The 22,998-nt window shown below is 35.9% G+C and overlaps 1 protein-coding gene across 8 annotated transcripts in view; it reads right to left on the bottom strand.

The window, feature by feature from the left end:
* LOC150099837 (uncharacterized) overlaps positions 1–22,998 on the bottom strand; it is a 196,911-nt gene that overhangs the window by 67,056 nt on the left and 106,857 nt on the right. For all 8 annotated transcript variants that reach the window (XM_090403651.1, XM_090403650.1, XM_090403655.1 and 5 more), the window contains exon 6: positions 18,158–18,277. In XM_090403651.1, the coding sequence (XP_090259777.1) occupies positions 18,158–18,277 (120 nt within the window). The remainder of the gene's footprint in view (positions 1–18,157; positions 18,278–22,998) is intronic.

The raw sequence follows: 22,998 nt of genomic DNA, 5'->3' as shown, positions 1-22,998 counted from the left end.
TAAAACAGTTAATTAACCATTAGAGGGCCACAAAAGAGAAATAATACTGAATGTGACTCTTTCTTTTAAGGTTACATGGTGATCAGCATTCATATTTATGACAAAACACACGTGTTGGAAAGATTATCTTACTGATTAATAATAAAATAATAACTTGACGTTTCAACCCCTGTATTGAGGTCATCATCAGAAGGATACATGTGTATAAGAACCAAACTACATGCTGTTGCACTCTATACAGGTAAATTACATCTACGCTGTTAACAAATCTTTTTTCTTAGCCTGCCCTCTAGTGATAAAAAAAAAATTACCAATAAAAACTACAATAAACTCTGCTAAAGTCCTCACGTACTAGGATTCTTCTGGAATTATACAGTTTATATTGTTATATTACGATTGTCTTCTCGATTTGTACAGTACAGGTTGCTATTGAATGTTCAGGGGAAAAAACAAAACACTTCACCAAGTCTTCTTGTATTATGATTTTTCTTTGTGGTTGCTATGAAGGTTGCAGATGGGTCCTCCACATTCTTGGAATGGTTAGACCATCATTTTTATTCAGATTCGGATCATGTTTGAGCAATTTCACATGCTTCCTTGAATTTCCGCTCAAACCAGGTTTTGGTGCAGTGTGACTTGGTACATTTCCAATGAATTCTGTGGTATGTTTGGAGTGCGTGGTCAGAAAAGCCAGCTTTTCCAAAATGGAGGTATTTTGTGTATCGTTTGGGTTCATCCTTTCTGATTGGGATGGTTCGCCCTGTTTCCCCTATGCATGGTATGTTACATGTGCAATCTATTTTGTAAACCCCTGGGTTGGCTAAGTGTGGCAGGGGATCCTTGAAAGAACTGATTTGATTCTGAAAGAATTGATTGAGACATTGAGATGTGTGTAGGTGTCTTAATTTTGTCGGGGGTTTAAAGGTGGTTTTGATGTTGTATTTGTGTAGTGTTGTATTTTTTTCAGAAATGCCGCTAACATATGGTATAGCAATAGCATTCTTGAAATCTTTTTTGTTATTAGTGGTATCTTTGTGGAGGATCTTGTGAATGGTTTTTATACTGTATCCATTTTTTATAAAGGTATGTTTGATGGTCTCATATTCATGGGACTTTTTCATTTGAACAAATAGTTTGAGCTCTGTGTTTAAGGGCGCTTATGACACCTAGTTTTTGTGTTGGGTGGTGATAAGAAGTTTTGTGTGTGTACTGGCTTGTGTGTGTAGGTTTGCGGTAAACAGAGGAGAGACAGCTTGAAGGAAGATGTGTGTCTAGGAACGGAAGAGAGTTGTTTTTTTCTATTTCAATGGTGAATTGGATGCGTTTGTGTTGTTTGTTCAGGTGGCTAAGGAATGTATCTAGTGCTTCGCGGCTGTGGGGCCAAATGGCAAAAATATCGTCGACGTATCTGAGCCAAATTTTGGGCTTTAGGCACACCGATTCTAGATCTTGCTCAAATTCTTCCATATAAAAGTTGGGGGAGAAGTGGTGAGCCCATGGCTGTACCCTCTTTTTGAAGGTAAAAATTGTTTTGCCACACGAAATATCCGGAGTGGAGTGCGTGGGCAAAGAGGGCCCGTGATGTCGCGTGGAAATATGTTCTGTAAGAGTAACAGAGTATCATTGATTGAGACATTGCTGAAAAGGGAAATTATGTCAAAGCTGACTAATAGATCTTAGTTGTTGAGTGTAATGTTTTTAATTTTGATTACGAATTATTGTGTATTTTTTTTTTATGTAGGAAGGGGAATGACCAACCAATTCCTTAAGTGTGGCTGCTAATTTTTTGGCTAAGTAGTAATTCGGACTGTCGATTCCTTCTACAATTGGACGTAATGGTGTGTCTGTTTTGTGTACTTTTGGCAGGCCATAAATTCCGGGTGCACGGGCATACTGCGGTATTAATTTTTTTAATTGTTTCTTCCAGCCACGTGTTAATTGATTTAATAGTTCAGTAGTTTTCTTTTTGTTACGTTGCGTGGGGTTGTAATTTATCATTTGGTAGGTGTTGTGGTCCGATACCAAATGGTTCATTCTTTCATTGTAGATTTAAAACAACAGTGACATTCCCTTTATCTGCTTTTGTGATAATAATGTCACGGTTATTTTTTTAGGGATTTGAGGGCCAGTTTTCATTCTTTGTTTAGGTTGCTGCATAATTTTTTGGCAGAATTTGGTAAACAGACAGTTCCATCCGTATTTTGTCAGCTAAATTGGACGGGAGGGATCTTAAACCTCTCTCGATATGATATATTATATCTAGTTTATTTACTGACCAATACATCAGAGCAATGGCTTAATTTAAACCGTTCTCCAGTAGCGAGAGTTCACCTTGGGTGAGGTTGTAATCTGATTGGTTGATAACCAGACAGTGGTCCGATGGTGGTTGGTTGCTCCTAACTGCGTTTGTGGGTGATTGACTGCTCCTTTCGGTATGGCGTCGTAATTGTCTTGTGCTTTCCTGTAGTTTTAATGCTTGAAACTTTGTCATTAATTGTTCTTTGTTTTTGAGTAATAGGTGTTTGGCCAAGTCGTCTATGATCTTGTCTAGAATATTCCAAATTTCTGGATTGACATAACTGGATAGCTCAAATTTTAGTTGTAACACTTTGGCTTGGGTAGATGCTAAGTTCTTTCGTGCCTCGTGGATCTGTTCTCTTAAAGCTTTTTCTAGCCTGGCATAGATACGGAGCGCTTTAGCTGATGTCAATTTCTTCTTTAATTTAATGCAGTTGGGTATTAAGTTGCTATCTCTACATCGTTTCAAAAAGGCTAGTCGATTAATTAACATGGAACTACGTATCTTTAGCTTACCGTAGAGGCTGCACTGCTTGTGGGTCACTCCATGGATTATGATGACTCTTTCTTTTAAGGTTACACGGTGATCAGCATTCATATTTATGAATTTAGGGACACAAAACACATGTGTTGAAAAGATTATTTTACTGATTAATAATAAAATAACTTGACGTTCCGACCCCTGTATTGAGGTCATCATCATCAGGATACATGTGTATAAGAACCAAGCTACATGCTGTTGCACTCTATGCAGGTAAATTACATCTACGTTGTTAACTAATCTTTTTTTCTTAGCCTGCCCTCTAGTGATAAAAAAAAAATTACAATTAAAAACTACAATAAACTCTGCTAAAGTCCTCGCATACTAGGATTCTTCTGGCATTATACAGGGGTTTACAAAATATACTGCACATGTAACATACCATACATAGGGGAAACAGGGCGAACCATCCCAATCAGAAAGGATGAACACAAACGACACACAAAATACCTCCATTTTGGGAAAGACGGCCTTTCTGACCATGCACTCCAAACATACCACAGAATTGATTGGAAAGGTACCAAGTCCCTACACCGCACCAAAACCTGGTTCGAGCAGAAATTCAAGGAAGCATGTGAAATGCTCAAACATGATCTGAATCTAAATAAAAATGATGGTCTAACCATTCCAAGAATGTGGAGGACCCATCTGCAACCTACATAGGCAACCACGAAGAAAAATCTCAATACAAGAAGACTTGAAGTTTTTTTTTTTTCCTGAACATTCAATAGCAACCTGTACTGTACAAATCCATAAGATAATTGTAATATAACAATATGAACTGTATAATTCCAGAAGAATCCTAGTACGTGAGGACTTTAGCAGTTTATTGTAGTTTTTATTGGTAATTTTTTTTAATCACTAGAGGGCAGGCTAAGAAAAAAGATTAGTTAACAACATAGATGTAATTTACCTGTATAGAGTGCAACAGCATGTAGCTTGGTTCTTATACACATGTATTCTTCTGATGATGACCTCAATACAGGGGTCGAAACATTGTTATTATTTTATTATTAATCAGTAAAATAATCTTTTCAACACGTGTTTTGTGTCCCTAAATTCATAAATATGAATACTGAATGTGAGAACTGCATTATGTAGATCTGGAAAAGGCATCCAACAAGGTGTCCAGAAAAAAGCCTATCAAAACACTACAGTTATATGAGGTAAATGGACCATTATACAGAGCAATACACAGTCTATATTAAGTTGTCAGTCAGCAGTAAGAATTGAAAGAAATATAGGAACATGGTTTGATATAAAATCAGGGATAAGACAAGGATGCACATTACCTCCACTCTTATTCATCATCTATATGGATCACATTATGAATGAAAGTGTCATCAAGCCTGATATATTAGAACTAGAAATATCAAACTTAGCTCTCTGCTTTATTGCAGATGATGTATGCCTAAACACATCTATTACAAGTCTCTAGGATTATTCTAACTAAATTGCATAACAGCTGTATCAATTTTGGAATGAAAATCAGAAATAAAAACGCCAAAACTATAAAAATAGGCAGGAACATAGAAAACTTCAGCTGCATTCAATAGTAATATAATAGAGACCTTGAGAACAAGTAAAATATTTCAGCTATTTAGGCACAGTTTTTAGTGAAGATGGCAGGTTAAATCTAGAAATAGACAACAGAATAAACAAAGCTGGTATGGTGGGTGGCCAGCTGAATAAATTTATATGGAATAAGAGAGAAATCAGCCAAAACACCAAACTAACAGTATACAAGACTATGTTCAAACCAGTCTTAAGTTATGTGGCACTTGGGTTAGAATAAAACACTTGATCAAAGACTAGTGAAAACAGATAAGAGGGTTCTGGAAAAAATTAGGAGTGAACGGATGCATCTGTTTACTCCTAATTTTTCATTTCATTTCATTTTCACTTATTTTAATTATGATTCAAATTTCATTTTAAATCATATTAAAAATGAAGATATTAGAAAGGAACTTGACATTAGCATTCAAGAATGTGTGAGCAAAGCTAATCTAAGGGTAGGGCTACTGAAATAAAATGGTGAGGAAAAACAGGTGTTTGATGCCAGGAAAGAGACCCAGAGGAAGACTCATAGAAAGTCTTCTTCTAAGAAAGAAAGAGATTCTTAAAACAACGAAATGTTAGATATGACAATATCAGAGTGCTTACAAGTAATTGAATAATTTGGAGAAAAACTGTGGACAGGAAATTAATAATAATGTAAACTTAATCATGTACTGCTGTCATAGTAACCTGAACATTCTTTGGAGGTATATATATCAGTAAATTGATGATGTGTATGACATTTTCATGCAAGGTATTCAAACCAATTTTAATTGATAAATTTGAGAAAAGGTTAGAAATAAAACAGTTGATTAAAGACTGGAGATCGTAAGTTAAAAAAAATTAGGCGAGTGAACACACAGAATATTAGAAATGAAGATATTAGGAACTTAACACTGATAAAACTTAGCATTTAGGCATGTGTGAGCACTGCCAATCTAAAGTAGCATGGTCACTTAAACAGAATGCCAGAGGAAAGATTTGCAAAATAGGTGTTTGTTTTGATGTCATGATGACAAGAAAAATATTGAGATCTAGGTAGACTGATGCAGTACTTAAGAAGACTGAAATAAGATTTGACAACAGGGATCCTGGAAGATAACAGGTAATAATATGAACTGTTTATGTAGTACTATAATAGTATCCTGTACATCCTTTGAGAATACATATATCAGGAATGATAATAATATCCTCATTTAGTAGGATCATTTTAGAAACTGTTTTAGAAGTGACATCATAATAATTGATGTAGAAAGTTCTTTTAACTTGGGTATACTATGTTAAAGATACCAAGCAATTTTATAAGCTATGTTTTAATCCTATTTTCCCAAGTGAAGCAAACAGAAAAATAAGTCAAGTTTGCACATGAGCATAGTTCAAGTCTGAGGCAACGCATAGTAAAGGTGGAGTAAGATCCGATCACTTTCCTTAGTATTTCCCCCTAATGCAAAGCACATCCCCTTGTGGAGATGTATGATGCTATGCATTAAAGGCAAGGGCCACTACCCAGACCGGTTTCAACCTTTATTGAGGTCTTGTCAGTGGGAGCCAGATCCATAAATGCCAAGGTTGAAGTGATGCAAAGCTTATAGATTTTACATAAACAAGTTGCCACAAGGTGCTTTGACATTATTAAATAAAATCTTATCTCTCTCATCCAGAGATTTTTATTTAATAAGGTTTTACATAAACAAGTTGTCACGTTGTGACAACTTGTTTATGTAAAATCTATAAGCTCTGCATCACTTCAACCTTGGCATTTATGGGTCTGGCTCCTACTGATGAGACCTCAATAAAGGTCTAAACTGGACTGGGTAGTGGCCCTTGCCTTTAATGCATAGTACCATATATCTCCGCAAGGGGATGTGCTTTGCATTAGGGGGAAATACTAAGGAAAGTGATCGATTCTTACTCCACCTTTACTACGTCTCAGACTTGACTACATTCAGGCGCAAACTTGGCTTATTTGTCTGTTTGCTTCACTTGGGAAAAAAGGATTAAAACCTAGCTTATAAAATTACTTGGTATCTTTAACATAATAATTGATGATTAGTCAGGAAGGTATAATTGTGAGATTGCAAGACATATTTAGGGCTTCTTTATTATCTTCCTAATATATGTCTTCCTAATAATTTACAGCAGATGCCATGTTTGTATGGTTCTGCTATGCTTCCTGCTAAGATGTGAAATGTTTTTCTTTTTTATCTTTTTTTTTTTTCATTCTTCCATCTTTAATTATTGTTGTGTGGAATTATGGCTTAAGTAATATTAAGGCTATGCAGCCATTGTGTGTGTTCTGAATTTGAGAGGAAACATCCTGGCACCTCCACATAAGAAACTGACTAACTCACCTTCGCTGTAAAGTCTTTATAAAAATTCTTCACTCATTATTAGGTTTAATAGAATGAATACAGCACAAGCAGCACATAAACTAAATACTTAAAGGTTCTTCTCATCCTAGAGAGGATCCAAGTCTTCTAACCAAAGAGCATCACTGATACAGAATGAGCCCACATTTAAAAAGCTCTGGCTGGATATACTCCCAAACAGTCTGCAGCATTTAGATCTTTTTGAACAGTAGGCTTTATTTTTGTAAGCTTTATTGTCACATCAGGTAGAGGCATGACGATGTTTGTTGGACATGTCCACATTTCTAGCATTTAAAACAAAAGTGGATTTGTAATGTAGCCTTACAGGGCATCTGAGATATCCTGCTTTTGCACACCAGAGGTTTAGGCATGTGTGTGTGAGAGAGAGAGAGAGAGAGAAATAAAGACAATATTCTAGGATAGAATCTGATAAGCATAACTACATATCAGGATCTATGTCACAGCAGTCAATTCTTGTTTTTTTATGCTTTGAACATATCTCCTCATCTGGGAAACATTAAGGAGGTTATGGGATCTCTTTGATGTTGTGATATGATATTTTATGGGGTGAAATCATAACTGACATTTTCCCTGAAGATGTTACTTGGTAGTTATTTAAAGGTTGTAGATATGATTATCTACAAGAATATCACTTGAACGTTTTTTAATTGTTCTGGGAGATACTGCCAAATACCATCTTTGAATAAAAAAAAGGGGGGAATTGTCATTTACACTATCGACTGTTCAGCTGTTTCATAAATAATGAGAAATGGTGGTATATTTATATATAAAGTCTGATGGCTTCTATTTCGTATTTTTATTAATAAATGATATCTGTTTGTGTACTTAGTTGGGCTTGTTAGTTATGAAGGATTTATGAAAGACTTTTAACAAGCCCAACTCTAATAAAGGATTCATGATCAAAGGTATTTTAGATTCAGGGCTAACAAAATTAAGGGGCTCCACACACCACAGGACCACACATACACACAGATATAACAGTCTTGCAAGTAAAAGCAAATGAAGGGTTACTCTGATGCTATATCAGCACAGTGACAAGCCTGGTCCCAATAGAAAAGAAGATTTACTACAATACCCACTAGTCAAGTGTTCCAGGTTTCATCTACAATCAATGTCCTGCCAAAACAGTGCATGTATCTACCAACTGTATAACAAAACACGGGATCCCAATGTCAGTCATAGCATCCTGTCATATTATCATAACATCCTTAAACCCTGTGAGAATACACACAAGAACTGATAATGAACAAATCAATAATGACAATGGTTTCGAGAAGAGAAAAGTAAAAAAAGACACGAAAAAGAAAGGAAAGATAAAAAGGACTTGCAACAAGCACCTGGTGCTTTGTAACAAATCCAGAAACTGCCTTGTAGACTCCTCAATACTGCTGAAATTTGAATTCTATTCACATCTTCAAATTCCACAATAAGAAAAAGTAATTAAATGGAAGTATTTCCATGACTTACATAAGAGTTAAATTCTGCAAACTTTTAACTAATTTTTTAAGATCCTTTCAGGATAATTTGCACAAGGATTTATATAAATTTGGATTAGGGAATAGTAATTTGGACTAGGGAACAGTAATGCTGTTGTTGGATTCTGAATATATAGTGATATGAGTGGCGCTAGCGTCGCCGTAGCATGTGGCAGTGAATTTGAGCTGTGTAGAAGAAAGTGATTTTTAATTGGGGAATAGTCCGTTTTTTTTCCCGTTTTTCTATGTTTTTGAGTGCTAAATCGTTTCTCTGAATACGAGTGTACTTCAGTGGTTGTTTTTTGGAAGTTAGTTGCTGTCGCGATATAATATATTTTGGTTACCTTCAGAATCGAATGCATAACGGTGGAAGAAAAAACGAAGCTAAGTTTTCATTACTGTATTTAGTTATATTTCATTTTATTTGTGTACTTAAATGTTTTGTTTTGCTTGTAATTGTTTGTACTTTTTTTTTCTATTTATTTAACGGAATTTATTAATTGAATAATTAACGATTATGCTACTCGGCAGTAAGGAATGATGACGGATTCAGCAGCAGTTGCAAGTGGCATATTGCCAAGTCCTCCGCCATTTAAGAACTCAATTATTAGCAATATCATAAGGGACTTTGTGGCATGCAGTACTTGCAGCATGTATGCATCTCGGGAATTAGATATGTGGCTTGTGAAAGAGAGCAGAGAGCGTATATGCACAAAATGCAGGCAGTTGGAGGAAATAAGTGCATTAGAAATATCGATATCCGAATTTGTTGCTCCAGGAACTTGGAATGAATGTAGGAAGACAAGTAGTGTGATAGGAGAGAATGAAAAAAAGATATATATGAATGAGAAAATAATAGTTGATAGTGTGGAAGGTGTGAGTGACTGTGAAAGTTTAGGAGATGGTTTTGTTTGGGAGAGTGAATTTAGATTAAGAGTGACTGACCTGCAGAGGGAGATAGATGAGTTGAAAGAGGAGGTGGAATGTCTTGTGAATGAGAGCAGAAGTATGAAAGATAAGATTAGGAGAATGGAAGAGATAAATGCAAGGAGAATCAGAGTAGGAGAGAGAGAGAATTTAGGGAGTATGAGTGACAGGTATGAAAGTGCTAGAAGAGGAGAGAATGGAAATGGTAGGAGAGATGGAATGACGGAGAGGTATGGGAATGCTAGAAGACGAGAGGATGGAAACAGTAGGAGAGAGGGGTACGGGAATGCTAGAAGAGAGAATAGCAGTAGAGGAGAGGGAAAGAGACCTATGGGAATGAAAGAAGAGGAGAGAATGGAAACAATAGGAGAGAGGGAATGGTAAGAGGTATAATGTATGGTGACTCAATGATCCGTGGTGTTCAAGATAGGATGCGTGAGGAGTGTTTGCAGGAGGAACAATAGAAAGGGTGGCAATGGCAATTAAGAGAGATGAAAGGGTGGATGAGATGATTGTGATGGTAGGAACGAATGACTTGAGTGGTAATGTAAGTCGGGCAGCGAGAGATATGAGGTTTTTGCTTGAGACTGTACGGAAGAAGACAGAGAGAGGAAAAATAGTGTGTGTGTGTTGCCTAGGTATGATAATGATGAGCTGAGCAGAAGAGCAGTGATATTGAATGGCATAATAGCAAGAATGTGTGACAAGAGAGGACTGGTATATGTGGATGCTTGGAGTGCGTTTGAGGAAAGAGAGGAATTGTATGTGAGAGACCGTTTACATTTGAATGAGGAAAGACGCAGGCATCTGGAGAGATTGCTGTTCTGAAAGAGTCAGTGTGTCCCAGGGAGGATGATAGCAGGGGTGGCCTCTTGTGGGAATGGATACTTGGGAGAAGGGAGATGATGTCAGGTAACACTGAGCCCAGTGAGTCTAGAAGGGATAATGCTGGGTATAGAAACAATGGCGTTTATATGCTTTATACTAATGCCAGGAGTATCAGGAATAAGGGAGAGGAATTGGTGGCGCAGATAGCATCAGCCTGGCCAAAAATTATGGGGATCACTGAGACATGGTTGACAGAAGGGGATATAATAACAGGAATACAAGTCACTGGGTATAGCATTTTTCGTCAGGATAGGAGGAGAAAGCATGGTGGTGGGGTACTGCTTATGATAAGTGATGACCTATGTCCTGTAAGAGTGGAGGCTTTGGAAGGAAGTGAGACAAATGATTTTGAGAGCATATGGTGTGAGGTAGAGGTAGGCAAGGCAGGATATTTAGTGGGGTGTTGCTACAGACCCAGGTGCACGGAGGATGGGAACCAGGAGATGTTTAGACAGCTAAATTTGGCAAGTGCAAGAAGAATGATTGTTATGGGAGATTTTAACTACAGTAGTATAAATTGGAGAGAGGAAGATGCATGTAGCAATAGTGGAATGGAATTTCTAGAATTCTTGAGGGACTAATGTCTTAGGCAACATGTAACAGAGGGAACAAGAGGTTCAAGAGTTTTAGATTTGGTTATAGCATCAGAAGAGTTGATAATAACTGAGATGACATCTCTCCCACCAGTTGGAGAGAGTGACCATATGGTTTTGACTTGAAAATGAATAGACATGCAGGAGTATCAAAGAGAGGGGAACTTATGTGGAATTATAATGCAGGTGATTATAATAGTCTTAGACGTCAACTTCGGGAAGTTTCATGAAGGGAGGAATTGGAAGGCCGAAATATCGTTAGTGCGTGGGAAATTGTGAAAGAATATTTGTTAGCAGCAATGGTAAGTTATATATCACGAGTGAAGAAGAGGACACAATTTGGAGTAAAGTGGATGACAAACAATATTAAACAGGAATTGCATGTGAAAAAGAGGCTATGGAAGAGATATAAGGAGACAGGTAAAGAGAGGATGCGTGAAGAATATAAGACACAGGCCAGAAGAGTGACTAGTGTGGTAAGGAAAGCGAAACTGGAATGTGAGAGGAGATTGGCCCTAAGATCCAAAGAAAATCCTAGGGAATTTTTTTAGCTATGTGGCCAGTAGAAGGAGAAATGACTGTGGAAGAATGATATTGTGGGATAAAAATGGGAATAGAGTGACTGATGCAGAGGACATAGTGGAATTGTTCAATGACCACTTTATTGGAGTATTTCATCCTGGAGGAGTCAGTTTTAATGTTAGAGGGATGGGGCAGGTTCAAGGTTTAGAGGTACAGGAGGAGAGTGTGTTTCAGATACTGAGAACTCTAGATGTCAATAAAGCTTTTGGACTGGATGGTATTTCACCACGAGTTTTGAGAGAATGTGCTAGGGAACTGACAGTGCCTTTAACCTGGCCTTTCAATGAAAGTCTGGCTTCAGCAAAGGTGCCCAGGGAATGGAAGGAAAGTAAGATAGTGCCATTGCATAAGGGTGGTAACAGAGTGGAAGTGTCTAATTATAGACCAGTCTGTGTGTCATCAGTAGTTGTTAAGATCTTGGAGAAAGTAGTGAGGGACCGTATACAGCACTGGGCAGATGAGGGTAATGTTATCTGTGAGAGTCAACATGGATTTGTGAAAGGGCGCTCTTGATTTATCAATATGCTAGCCTTTTATAATAAAGTTACAAGAACATTAGATGAGGGAAAGGCATATACTGCAATTTTCTTAGCTTTAGCAAAGGCATTTGACAGGGTTCCACATGATAAGCTGATATTTAAGTTGCAACACATGGGTCTGGATGTCAGATTGGTCAACTGGATTCAGGATTGGCTGTCTGATAGGTATCACAGAGTTGTGTATGGCGGAGCAGTTTCAAGGAAACAGAAGGTTACAAGTGGGATCCCACAGGGCTCAGTACTAGCACCTATATTGTTTATCATTTATATCAATGACATTGCCAGTGGATTGCAAGGGGATATTCAGTTGTTTGCAGATGATGCGAAGCTGGGAAGGATTATTAGTAATAGTGCAGATGTGGTAGCCCTGCAAGAGGATTTGAATAAGCTAGATAGATGGGCAAATGAATGGGGGTCTCAGTTTAATGCAGCAAAATGTAAGGTCTTGAGGTTTGGGAAACATCGATGGGATGCTGCATACTCTATGGGAGGAGTTATACTAGAGGAAGTAGGAGAGACAAGAGATCTGGGATTGATGATTGATAGAAACCTGAAATTTAGAGGACATATTGCAAAGGTGGTGAAGGTAACACAGAGGATTGCTGCAATTATGAGAAGGACACTGACCTGCAGAGATAAGAGGGTTATCATTCTGTTGTATAAATCTCTGATCAGACCACACTTGGATTATTGTTCTCAGATTTGGTCCCCAGGATTTGAAGAGGATAAATTAACTGTTGAAAAGATACAAAGATGGATGACAAAGATGGTCTCAGGACTGTACAAGGATAGTTATGAGAATCGGCTGAGGGAATGTGGGACTGCAGAGTTTGGCAGATAGAAGAAGGAGAGGTGATATGATTGAGACTTTTAAACTGTTGAGAGGTGGTTACAGGGTTGACACTGGGGAGTTCTTTCGCTTGGTTGAACAGCGGGTAGGAGTGATGACAAGAGGCCATCCCTGGAAGTTACGAAAGGAAACTGTGAGCAAGAGGGTGAGGAGTGGTTTCTTTGCATGGAGGGTGGTTGAGCCGTGGAATGCATTGCCTGATAAGAGTGGTGAGGGCAAGAACGGTCAATGAGTTTAAGGAGTGGTATGATAGACTTTGTGTTTCTTAAGGGGAACCTCCCCTCGATGACTCTTGACAGACTTTATGTTCTTAGGAAGGACCCTCCCACGATGAGTCTTTTGACTCCATGGAGGCCTGAATGATGATGATGATGATGATGATAATAATAATTATTTGGTTCAGAATCCAACATGATCTTCCATCACAAAGGCTAGACTTGTAAATATTATTTAATGTAAACAACTTATTTTACAATTTAATATTCATATAACTACCTTAATTTTATCTAACATTTAATTATTTAATCAAAGATATGTGTTAATAATGAAAAGACTGTATTAAATATTATTAAGCTATTTTAATTATTACTATGATAATGTTATAAGAATTTGTATTCAATATTTTAACTGCGCATTAACTGAAATGTAAATATTCTCTATTTATTCCTATTTGTAGAAGTTTAGCGTTATGCAATACCTCAATTTTATTATGTTTTGTTGTCATGGAGACATATGTAAGTGAGCGAGCACGTTTTGGAACACCACGTGAGGAGAAGGTTGATTGAAAAGAGTTTTAGAAAGAAATCACGAGAATAATTTAGGCGGGAAAAACGGATATATAAGCGATGAATGCTGAAATTATTAAGGAAAGAAAGAGAGAGATTAGAGAGAGAAAGGAGAGGATTGGCATCAGGTTGGAATCAGAGCATTCGGCATTCGAGAATCACAGTGCGATAATAGCGAGTCGGCAAGTCACTCAAGCAGCTAATAAAATCTACTAGTCGAGAGGCAGTTAGCTAATAAATTGTAGAATAACAATTATAGCTATGGAAGACAGCTGAGTGACTACTAAATAGACTAGCGATATTTGAGTTGAGATTCAATTTCAGGGCCAACCTTTCAAGGACATACAGAACCTTGAAGCAAAGCACAGAGTTATTAGCAAATAGTAGAGGCTGTAAAGTTGAAATTTACCATTAGCTGTGCTTAGAAATATATTGCCTAAAGAATTAAATGAATGCAGGAAGAATGAATAGCTGTGCATATAAAACCTCAAGTTAAGGAATTATTGTGTATTGCCTTAATTCATAAGTGATCAGTAGTATTTCATGCAAGAACGTTTGTTTATGTGTATAGTGACCGACGATTAATTCAGTTATTGCTTAGAAGAATTATTTTAATGAGTGCCGTATACTGTTTAAGTGTTTACAGTTATAAAATGTGTTTACGTATAAGTAGATGAAGAAAAAAGATTATCGGTAAGATTATTCCAACTGTTAATATTCCTATACAGAGAAGTGTGAGAGTTTCATCCTAGAATTTCCTCATACTAACAGTAACTATTGAGGAAGTTAGCTAAAGTGTAAATTTAAAAGTGTTTGTTTGTGAAGAGGTATTACTGCAATTTTTGTTGTATTTGGAACTTAAGGAACTGTGAGAAGACTGTATTATAGAGATAACAGATTTACCATTGTATGAGTTGAATGATTGAATTTATCTGAGGAGTTAAAATGTTTGTGATATCTTAATTACTGAATTGAACTTAAGTGTATAATTTGTGATTATAAAATTAATCTCTTTTACTGCACCATTCATAAAATATTCGAACCAAAGCGGGTGAATTAAGTTAGTTAAATATACTCGGCCAGTATATATATTAAGGAGAAATAGTTGAGGGTTGATTTATCTTCAATTCTTGAACTAATTCAGATATAGAGTGGTGCAGTCTATAAATATAAATTTTCTCTATATTTATATTAAAAATCAACTAGCAACTATTTTTTTAGGTTAAGAGCATCATAATAACTAAATGTCGGATCCAAAGTATAGATTGAGAAGAATTAGGATCTAACACTGTTATTATTCTCTATATCAAGGGTACAGCCAGAAATTTTAAGAAATAAAATCTGCGCACTGCTTTCAAATCTCATTTGAAGCTGGCTTCCTTTCCCCACTCTCCTAAGGATCTACTTCCTTCCCTCTCTATTCAGGGTGTTTACAAGGTTCCTTGTTCTTGCAAACTATCATATTATGATTAGATTGAGAGATTTGCTAATATCCACCTAGAAGAAACACAAAAAATGAATCAGCACACAACTATGGTCAATCAGGTCTAGAAACCCATGACTTGGATATCTTCACAGAATCACATGGGAAAAAAAAAAACACCATGCCCCATCTCAGTATATACAAACTTGAAAGATTTTTTTAAGAATCTGCAGTAGACAAAAAAGCAGTCTAATCTTAATAAATATGGTCATATTAAACTTCCTAAAATTTGGGAAACTAATTCTTAGGCCTCCCGCCCAACGTCTAAGGCTAGCCAACAGCACCCATAGAGCACCCTTCATAGATTCATAGGACTACAGTGTTTATTTATTCTATCTGATTTCTTGTGTGTTATTACAATCTTAACACTGTAATCCTGATGATGTCTCTGTGACTGAGATGAAATATTGAAATCTATTAAATCTGCTGATTAATTCTCTTTGTGCTGTAAATTATTCCATTAAAGTGCAACATGAATGTAAACTAACACTTAACAGGCTCAATTATGCTATCATTACAATGCAGAATAAGCCAAGTCGAATGTTTGTAACACACTACTTGGACTTTTAATACATTAAACACAATGGAGAAAATTTTTAGCTTACTGAAAACAAAAATTTGGACCACTGCACTTGGGTTTCAATGTCTTTTATAATTTTAACATTTATTTTAAGAAAAACATCCAACAATATGTATCTTGAGAAAATTAATTGGTTAAGACAAGGTATGTGTAACTTGCAGCCATCTACATAACAGTCTAAACAAACTAAAGTAGCATGCGAGTCTGATAACTCAGTGAATACTGATTTATAGATGAGAAAAATGGTAACCACACATTATAACCACAGCAGGTGTAATATCCCTTTGGGTACTGAAATAAGTCATAAAATAAAATGCAAAAATTAAATTAATTTAGAAAGTAATTTTCATATATCACATTCCTTAAGAAATAAAGTTATAAACATAGATTATAAATATAAATCTTTTAAAAATACAGTTACTGTATATTTTCGCATATGATGCGATACACATATAATGCGAACTAGAAATTCTGTTTGAAAACTAGCCCTAAAATGCCATGTCCACGTATAATGCGATCTGTTAAATTTGTTCCCTAACATTATAAATAAAACAATACGAATTAACAAGAGAAATATTTATTTTAAAACAAAATGTCAAAATCCTTTAAATTCTTCTTCATCTTTTGAGTCATCAAACATTTCATTTTATAAATTCAGGCATTGTGTCATCAGTGTAGCAGTTATCGTCATCATGCTCTCCATTTTGTTGTGCGTCATCTTCGCTTTCCTATATGACGTCATCTTCGGATCTATCCATTGAATTACTTATTCCACACTTAAGAAATGAGCACTGAATCATTTCAGATGGTATCGAATCCAAGCTTCTTTAACCCAGCTGGTGACTAGGGTGATCTCAGGCTTCCGAAAATTCCCACCCTTTGTCATCTTCACCAAACCACATGACATCCATTCTCTCCATTTTTCACGTAAGTGATCTTACTCGCTCGGTCACCAAATACGAGTGGGTCAAATAGATTTTGGTTGCATAGGCATTAGGTAGTATATATTGTGTGTGCAAGTCTAATAAGATGTTATATTTTTTAAGATTCCGCATATAATGTGAACCCCCTAACTTTAGACCATAAATTTTAACCATAAATTTTTCGCATTATGCAGGATAATATACAGTATTTTTAATATCTTTAGTAAATTATATTTCAGGTATATTTTTCATAAGTCTCGAGCATAATACAACTCTCTCCCCCTACCACACACACACACACACACACACACACACACACTGCAATTCTACACATATGCATTACTGAAAAAATGTCAGTTGGTTTTATTCACACTGGCAGATACAATTCTGACTGTCCACAACAGCTTGTAAACTAAATGGGAAGCCAATATACAGACATCGGAGCCTTTAAAGAAAAAAAAACTGTCCTTTATATCTTTGGAGAACAGGATTAACTATGCCATGGGTTAATAAAATTAAAGAATACTAAGAGCATCAACAGGTCACCTCCATTATCTTTTAGTTTATCTAAGAGTATGTAAATATAACAGTAATCTGAAATGCTATAAAAAAAATTGAAGCTTAGTTTTAACATTTAATCTTCATACCAGGGTACAAGAAGGAAGTGTGATAATTGGATCTGCTTCTTCACTATACCAATATACCTGACTTGGAAGTTATATTGTAATTATACATAAAAAAAAATCAGCTAACGCCTTTTTATTCCAATATAGGGAGTAGGCGAGGCTGTTTAGCCCTATCTAACTTTGGAGACTAAGTGGGCAGTTCAATCTCCACTGGTACCCAATCGGAGATAGCTGGCCCAAGGCAATCACTAATTAAGCAGCACACAGTGAAGAGAGACGGCTCAATGAGTGCCGCCATCCCGTGGTCCCTAACCCTAACACTCATATTTAATGTGTGAAATAATGTGGGTTCTACGGTTTCTTGAGTTTACAAGAAAACCGTAGAACCCACGAAAACCGATGAAAAACCTGAGTTTCCGGGACAAAAAAACCCCTTGCCCGTGCCAGAGATTGACTAACTCGGGAACCAGTCGAAAAAAGGCTTAGAAAAATTTCCTCTAGTCACTGACTAGATTCAAAACACCAAGTCTTCATTCATGCAGTCAAGCGCTGTGGTATGCAAAAGCCATCCACTGAGTTACACAGATATCAAAATTGGCAATGTTAATTTTAGCTCTTTACTTTATGCAGATGATGTTATACTTATGAATCAATCCAGTAGAAGTCTACAAGATTCCCTGACGAAATTTATTACAATAGTTACTGAATAACTATTGTAATAAATTTGGTATGAAAATCAGCAATAAAAAGACGATGAAAATAGGCAGAAACACTGAAAACACCAACTGTATCCTGAATGGTGAATCTATAGAGCAAGTGAAACAATACATAAAAGTAATAAATATATTTACAATTCAAATAAAATAAAATAGTAATTATGCAAAGCACTGTTACAGCAATGTCATGAGAGATTATTGATAGAGAGAGAGAAAAAGCAGTACACATTTCATTATGATTACTGATTAGTAAGCCCCCTCCCACCAGATATAATGCTAACAATCATGTGAAATAATAAAAATAACTGATATGTCAAGGGATAAAAACTTAAGCAAAAGTTTCTAAAATAAAATATCTTCAATGGAACTTGCAATTAAAAAATTAATTATAAAGAAATCCTTACCTGATTATTTAAAAAAGTTTGCAAATACTTAATGTACTTCACTACTAACAGTGCCTCATCTAATTTTGACACATTTTCTGATTCTAACTGATGAAGTTTCCATAAATCTCTCAACTGACCCTAAAAAATATTCAAACTAAAATGAATGATTTTTTTAAATAAAATAAACTTTATCTTTATGCTTTTGTACCAATGAACTTTTCTGAATAGAAATGGTACTGTTAACCTGCCATTGTTAATTTTAGCCTGTAACTATGTGCTACTTCTTTCTCATGTAAAAATAGCATCGAGTGGCTGGTTTGTTTGTAGCACATCACTTGTTCTTACTAGATACAATATCCGGCATTCAATATCCAATACTGCCATTGGATGTTCGTGTGTGTGTGTGTGTGTGCAAGCAGTGTGAATGAATTCAAGAACAAGTATGATAGCTGGTGCATGTAATATATAACCTCCCTCAATGAGTCCATAACTCTCTGGAGGTCTCTCTTAATAATAATAATGCACTTTCGCAGTCTAAGAATTGTCATTATTCATCTAAGAATTAGATGAATTAGATGCAACTAAGAATTGCCATTATTCATCTTGTGCTGCCTTCAAAGTGTATTCTTCCAGATTTCATATTTAATCCCCTTATCCATCCATTTGACACTTACTTATTCAGCCTTCTGACCTTTGGTATACATATATACATTCAGGCATTCATGTTGTTGAGTATCTCTTTGTCAGTTCCCAAGCATTTATTTCTTTCCTGCTTAGTTTTCATTACATATTACAGATAGATGTTTCCTAATCATCTCATGATCTCCAGCCTTGTAATTTCACATATATCCTTTCCTCATAGAAGTCTTCATATGGGTAGCAACAGCCCACGTGATCACTTCATGTTCACTCTCACTAACTGGAAAGAAGTGCAACAACACAACAACATTACCAGCCTCTGGCTGGCTGAGTGGTTAGCATATCTACTCTCCAGCTAAAAGACTCTTCTTCTCTTATGTCTAAGACGGGCTGAGTCTTCTCTTGAGCAAGATCTTCCAGTCTTCTCTATTCCTTGCTGTCCGAAAAAGTTCCTTATATGTTCTGCATCCTGATATGTTCTTTATTGATTTCAGCCAGGTAATTCTTGGTCTTCCGGGTCTTCTTTTTTCAGTTGGAAAAGTATCGATTAGTACGTTAGGAAGTCTGTCTGCATTCATGTGTACAGTGGGGCCAAACCATCTCAGTTGTTGTTTTCTAATTTTTTCTATTATTGTCTTTTTATATAATAATTCTTGTCTGACTGCGCTGTTTGTTTTCTTGTCTATCCAACTTGTTCTATTTATTTTTCTTAAGCGTTTCATTTCAAATGCCACCAGTTTTTCCTCCTCTCTTTTCTTAACTGTCCACGCTTCTGCTCCATAGATGACTGTTGATATAATTATTGATTCATATAATTTGATTTTGGCTTGCTTAGATATCTTGCTTGTTTTCCAGATTTTCTGTAATTTTCCCATGGTGGTCAATCCTATCGCTATTCTGTGTTTGATTGTTTTGAGTTCATCTATCATTTCTGTTAGTTTTGATCCAAGATATATGAAGTTGTCTACTTGTTCTATTTGTTCTCCATTTAGGGTGGCTGAGATGGTAGTTCTGTTCCTCCCTGTTTTCATCACTTTTGTCTATTTATTGTCATGTCATATGTTTTACAGGTTTCTTTAGCTTGTTTATCAACCTTTGTAGTTCTTGCAATAAGGACGAGATCATCCGCATATTTGATATTATTTATGTTTAAACCACTGACATTGATTCCAGGCTCAATGTCTATTACCTTCTTTACAACTTCGTCTAGATATATGTTGAATAGGCATGGGGATAATGGGCATCCTTGCATTACTCCTTTTTGGATCTCTATGATCTCTGTTGTGAGTGTATCCTTTTTAATTACTGCATTTGTCTTAGAGTAATATTTTATCAGAAACTGTATTATGTATTTATCTATTGCTTTTTCTAGTAGAGAAATCCTTCTTTAAGAAGGATTTCTCTATTGATACTATTGAAAGCTTGTTTCAAGTCCACAAAACAACAATAAAGTTGTTTGTGGTCTTCCCAGCTGAGCTCTGCTAGTTGGTGCAATATGAAAATCTGGTCTATTCTTAAATAGTTTCTTCGGAAACGCTTGTTCTATGCCTATCAGTTCTTCATAGGTGTTTTTTAATCTATTTTGTATAATTCTCGCAAACATTTTATAGGGATTTCTCCTGTTTGTAGTATTTTATTGAATAGGGTTGTTAAATATTCTATTGATGTGCTGCCTCCATATGACCACAGTTCAGTAGGGGATATTATCAATGCCTGGTGTTTAATTGTTTTTCATCTGTTTTATTGCATATCTGACTTCTTGTAAAATTTTTGGGTGGTCATTATTTTCTACTATGGTTGGCATTGTAGTTTTTTTTCCTTGGCAAAAGATAGTCGTAAAATGGTTTGACCAGATTTTTCTTATAAATTCAATATTCCAGGTTTCAGTCATCTTGTTGTTTATCATTGTTACTGCTTTTGCTGAGAATTCCTTTGTAATTTCTCTTACAGTATCATGGAAGGCTTTTAGGTTGTTTTGTTGGTATGCTTCTTGGCATTTATTGGCTAAAAGACTGCGGGTTCGAATTCCGCCATGGGCATGGATGTTTGCAATTGTCAGTGAAAATACTAATAGTGGTGGTCGGCAGTAGATGGTATTGGTGTAGATGATAAAGGCAGATGCAGCTGGTTGAGTTGTAGAGTAGGTGCCCTCCCTCGATGAGTCTAGACTCCCTGGAGTCTAGACTCATCGAGGGAGGCCATGTAATAATAATCACAATCACATCCTATTAAAACTCTCGATCCTAGCATGCACTCCTTTACATACTGCCTAAGATAGTTGTCTCTCAAGAAATTCAGTTTCCTATTTCTTCATTCCAATTTATATTGCCATAATTAAAATCTGAGGATTTTTTTGAGCAATAAATACAAAATGTTATATTCAGGCAATGAAAATTAGGAAAAAGTAGTATAGTATTGGACACAAAATATGAAGCTAATCTTCCTGAATGATAAGCAATATCAAGTAGAGTGATGTGGGCAAATATCAGAATTGGGAAATGAACAATGAGATTTATTTCTGCCTATGGTCCCACAGAAGGTTCTACTAATGTAAAACTGGATCAATGACAATGCAGTAGTAAAAAACACTCAACAGGCATGCAATCGGGAATGAAGACATCAAAAGCCTGAAATCTGAAAAGGAAACAGGAGTAGATTATTCGACCAGAAATACTCAAGTATGGAGGTATAAAAGTCTTACAGTGGCTACACAGCCTAGTTCAGAAAGTCTGGACAGAAGGACAAATTACAGATTGGAGTAGAACTCTCATAGTGCCAATATATAAAAAGGGAAATAAAACAATGTGAGAATTACAGAGGTATTTCCTACTGAGTGTTCCTGGTAAGAATTATGCAAATATACTTGAAAAATGGTTGAGAGGGATTGTGGAAGGGAAGCGTGGTGAAGAACAAGTTGGATTCAAGCCAAATAGAGGTGTCAGGATGAGATTTTCACTTTATAGCAAATAGTTGAGAAATCATGGGAATATGACAAAGATCTGTATTTAAGTTTTGTAGACCTGGAAAATGCATATTACATTCCAAGAGAAAAGCTATTCAAAACGCTACACTTATATGGTTTCAATGGGGCATTATATCAAGTAATACTTAGTCTTTATTTGAGCTGTAAGTCAGTGGTTAGAATTGAAGGAAGTATAGGAAAATGGTTTGATGTCAAATCTGGTGTCAATCAAGGATGTACATTATTCCCTCTGTTATTCATTATCTATCATATGTATCACATTATGGAGTAAAGCAACATTAAAACTGATATCAAAATTGGAGATGTTAATCTCAGCTCGATGATGTTATACTTCTAAATATATCCAGTACAAGTCTGCAAGATTCCATGACTAAATTGAATAATTGTTGTAATAGATTAGATAAGGTCAGCAATAATAAGACAATGAAAATAGGCAGAAGCATTGAATATATCAACTACTGCATTGTGAATGGAGAACCTACAGAAGTAAAATATTTCAGCTACCTAGGCACAATTTTCAGTTAAGACGGTAAATTAAATATGGAAATAGAAACAGAATCAACAAAGTCAAATCGAAGGAAGTCAAATGAATAAATTTATGTGGAATTATAGTCAAAACTATAAGTTAAAATTATGGATATTTATATATCCATAATTTTAACTTATGGATCTGAGAGCTGGGTTAGAAATAAAACACTTGACCAAAGACTAGAGGCCATAGATATGCGAGTCCTGAGAAAGATTAGAGGTATGAACAGATGGCATCAGTGACAATATCATATTAAAAACGAGGATATAAGTAAAGAACTTAACATTATTAGCAGAGCTAATTTCAGGTGGTATGGTCAATTAAACAGAATGGGAGAGGAAAGGTTAGCAAAAACAAGAGTTCTCTGCCAGGTTGGAAGGAAAAAGACACAGAGGAAGACCAACAAGATATAAGTAGATTGATACAGTAAAAAGTGCCTTAGAAGAAAGAAACATAAGATCTGATAATGTTGGAGTCTTGACAGGTAATAGATTGATATCGAGGAAAATTGTAGAGAGGAAGTTTGTAATGATGTAAGTTTTTCATGTAGTATTATCATATCCTGTACACCCCTTGAGGGTACATATCAGGAATTTGATGATGATGATAATTAAAATCTCTGATAATGATTACTCTTTCCTTGTTTTCTAGCCCAAGTTGCTTACGCATTTCTTTATCAATACTCATCACATTCCCTGTTCTACTAAA

The sequence above is a fragment of the Typopeltis vanoorti genome, chromosome 14 (genome assembly GCF_054136105.1).
Source record: "Typopeltis vanoorti isolate ZY-2024b chromosome 14, IOZ_Tvanoo_1.0, whole genome shotgun sequence".
In the NCBI taxonomy this organism is placed as follows: Eukaryota; Metazoa; Arthropoda; class Arachnida; order Uropygi; family Thelyphonidae; genus Typopeltis; species Typopeltis vanoorti.
The sequence above is the reverse complement of the archived record's forward strand: the minus strand, read 5'-3'. Positions and strand labels throughout refer to the sequence as shown.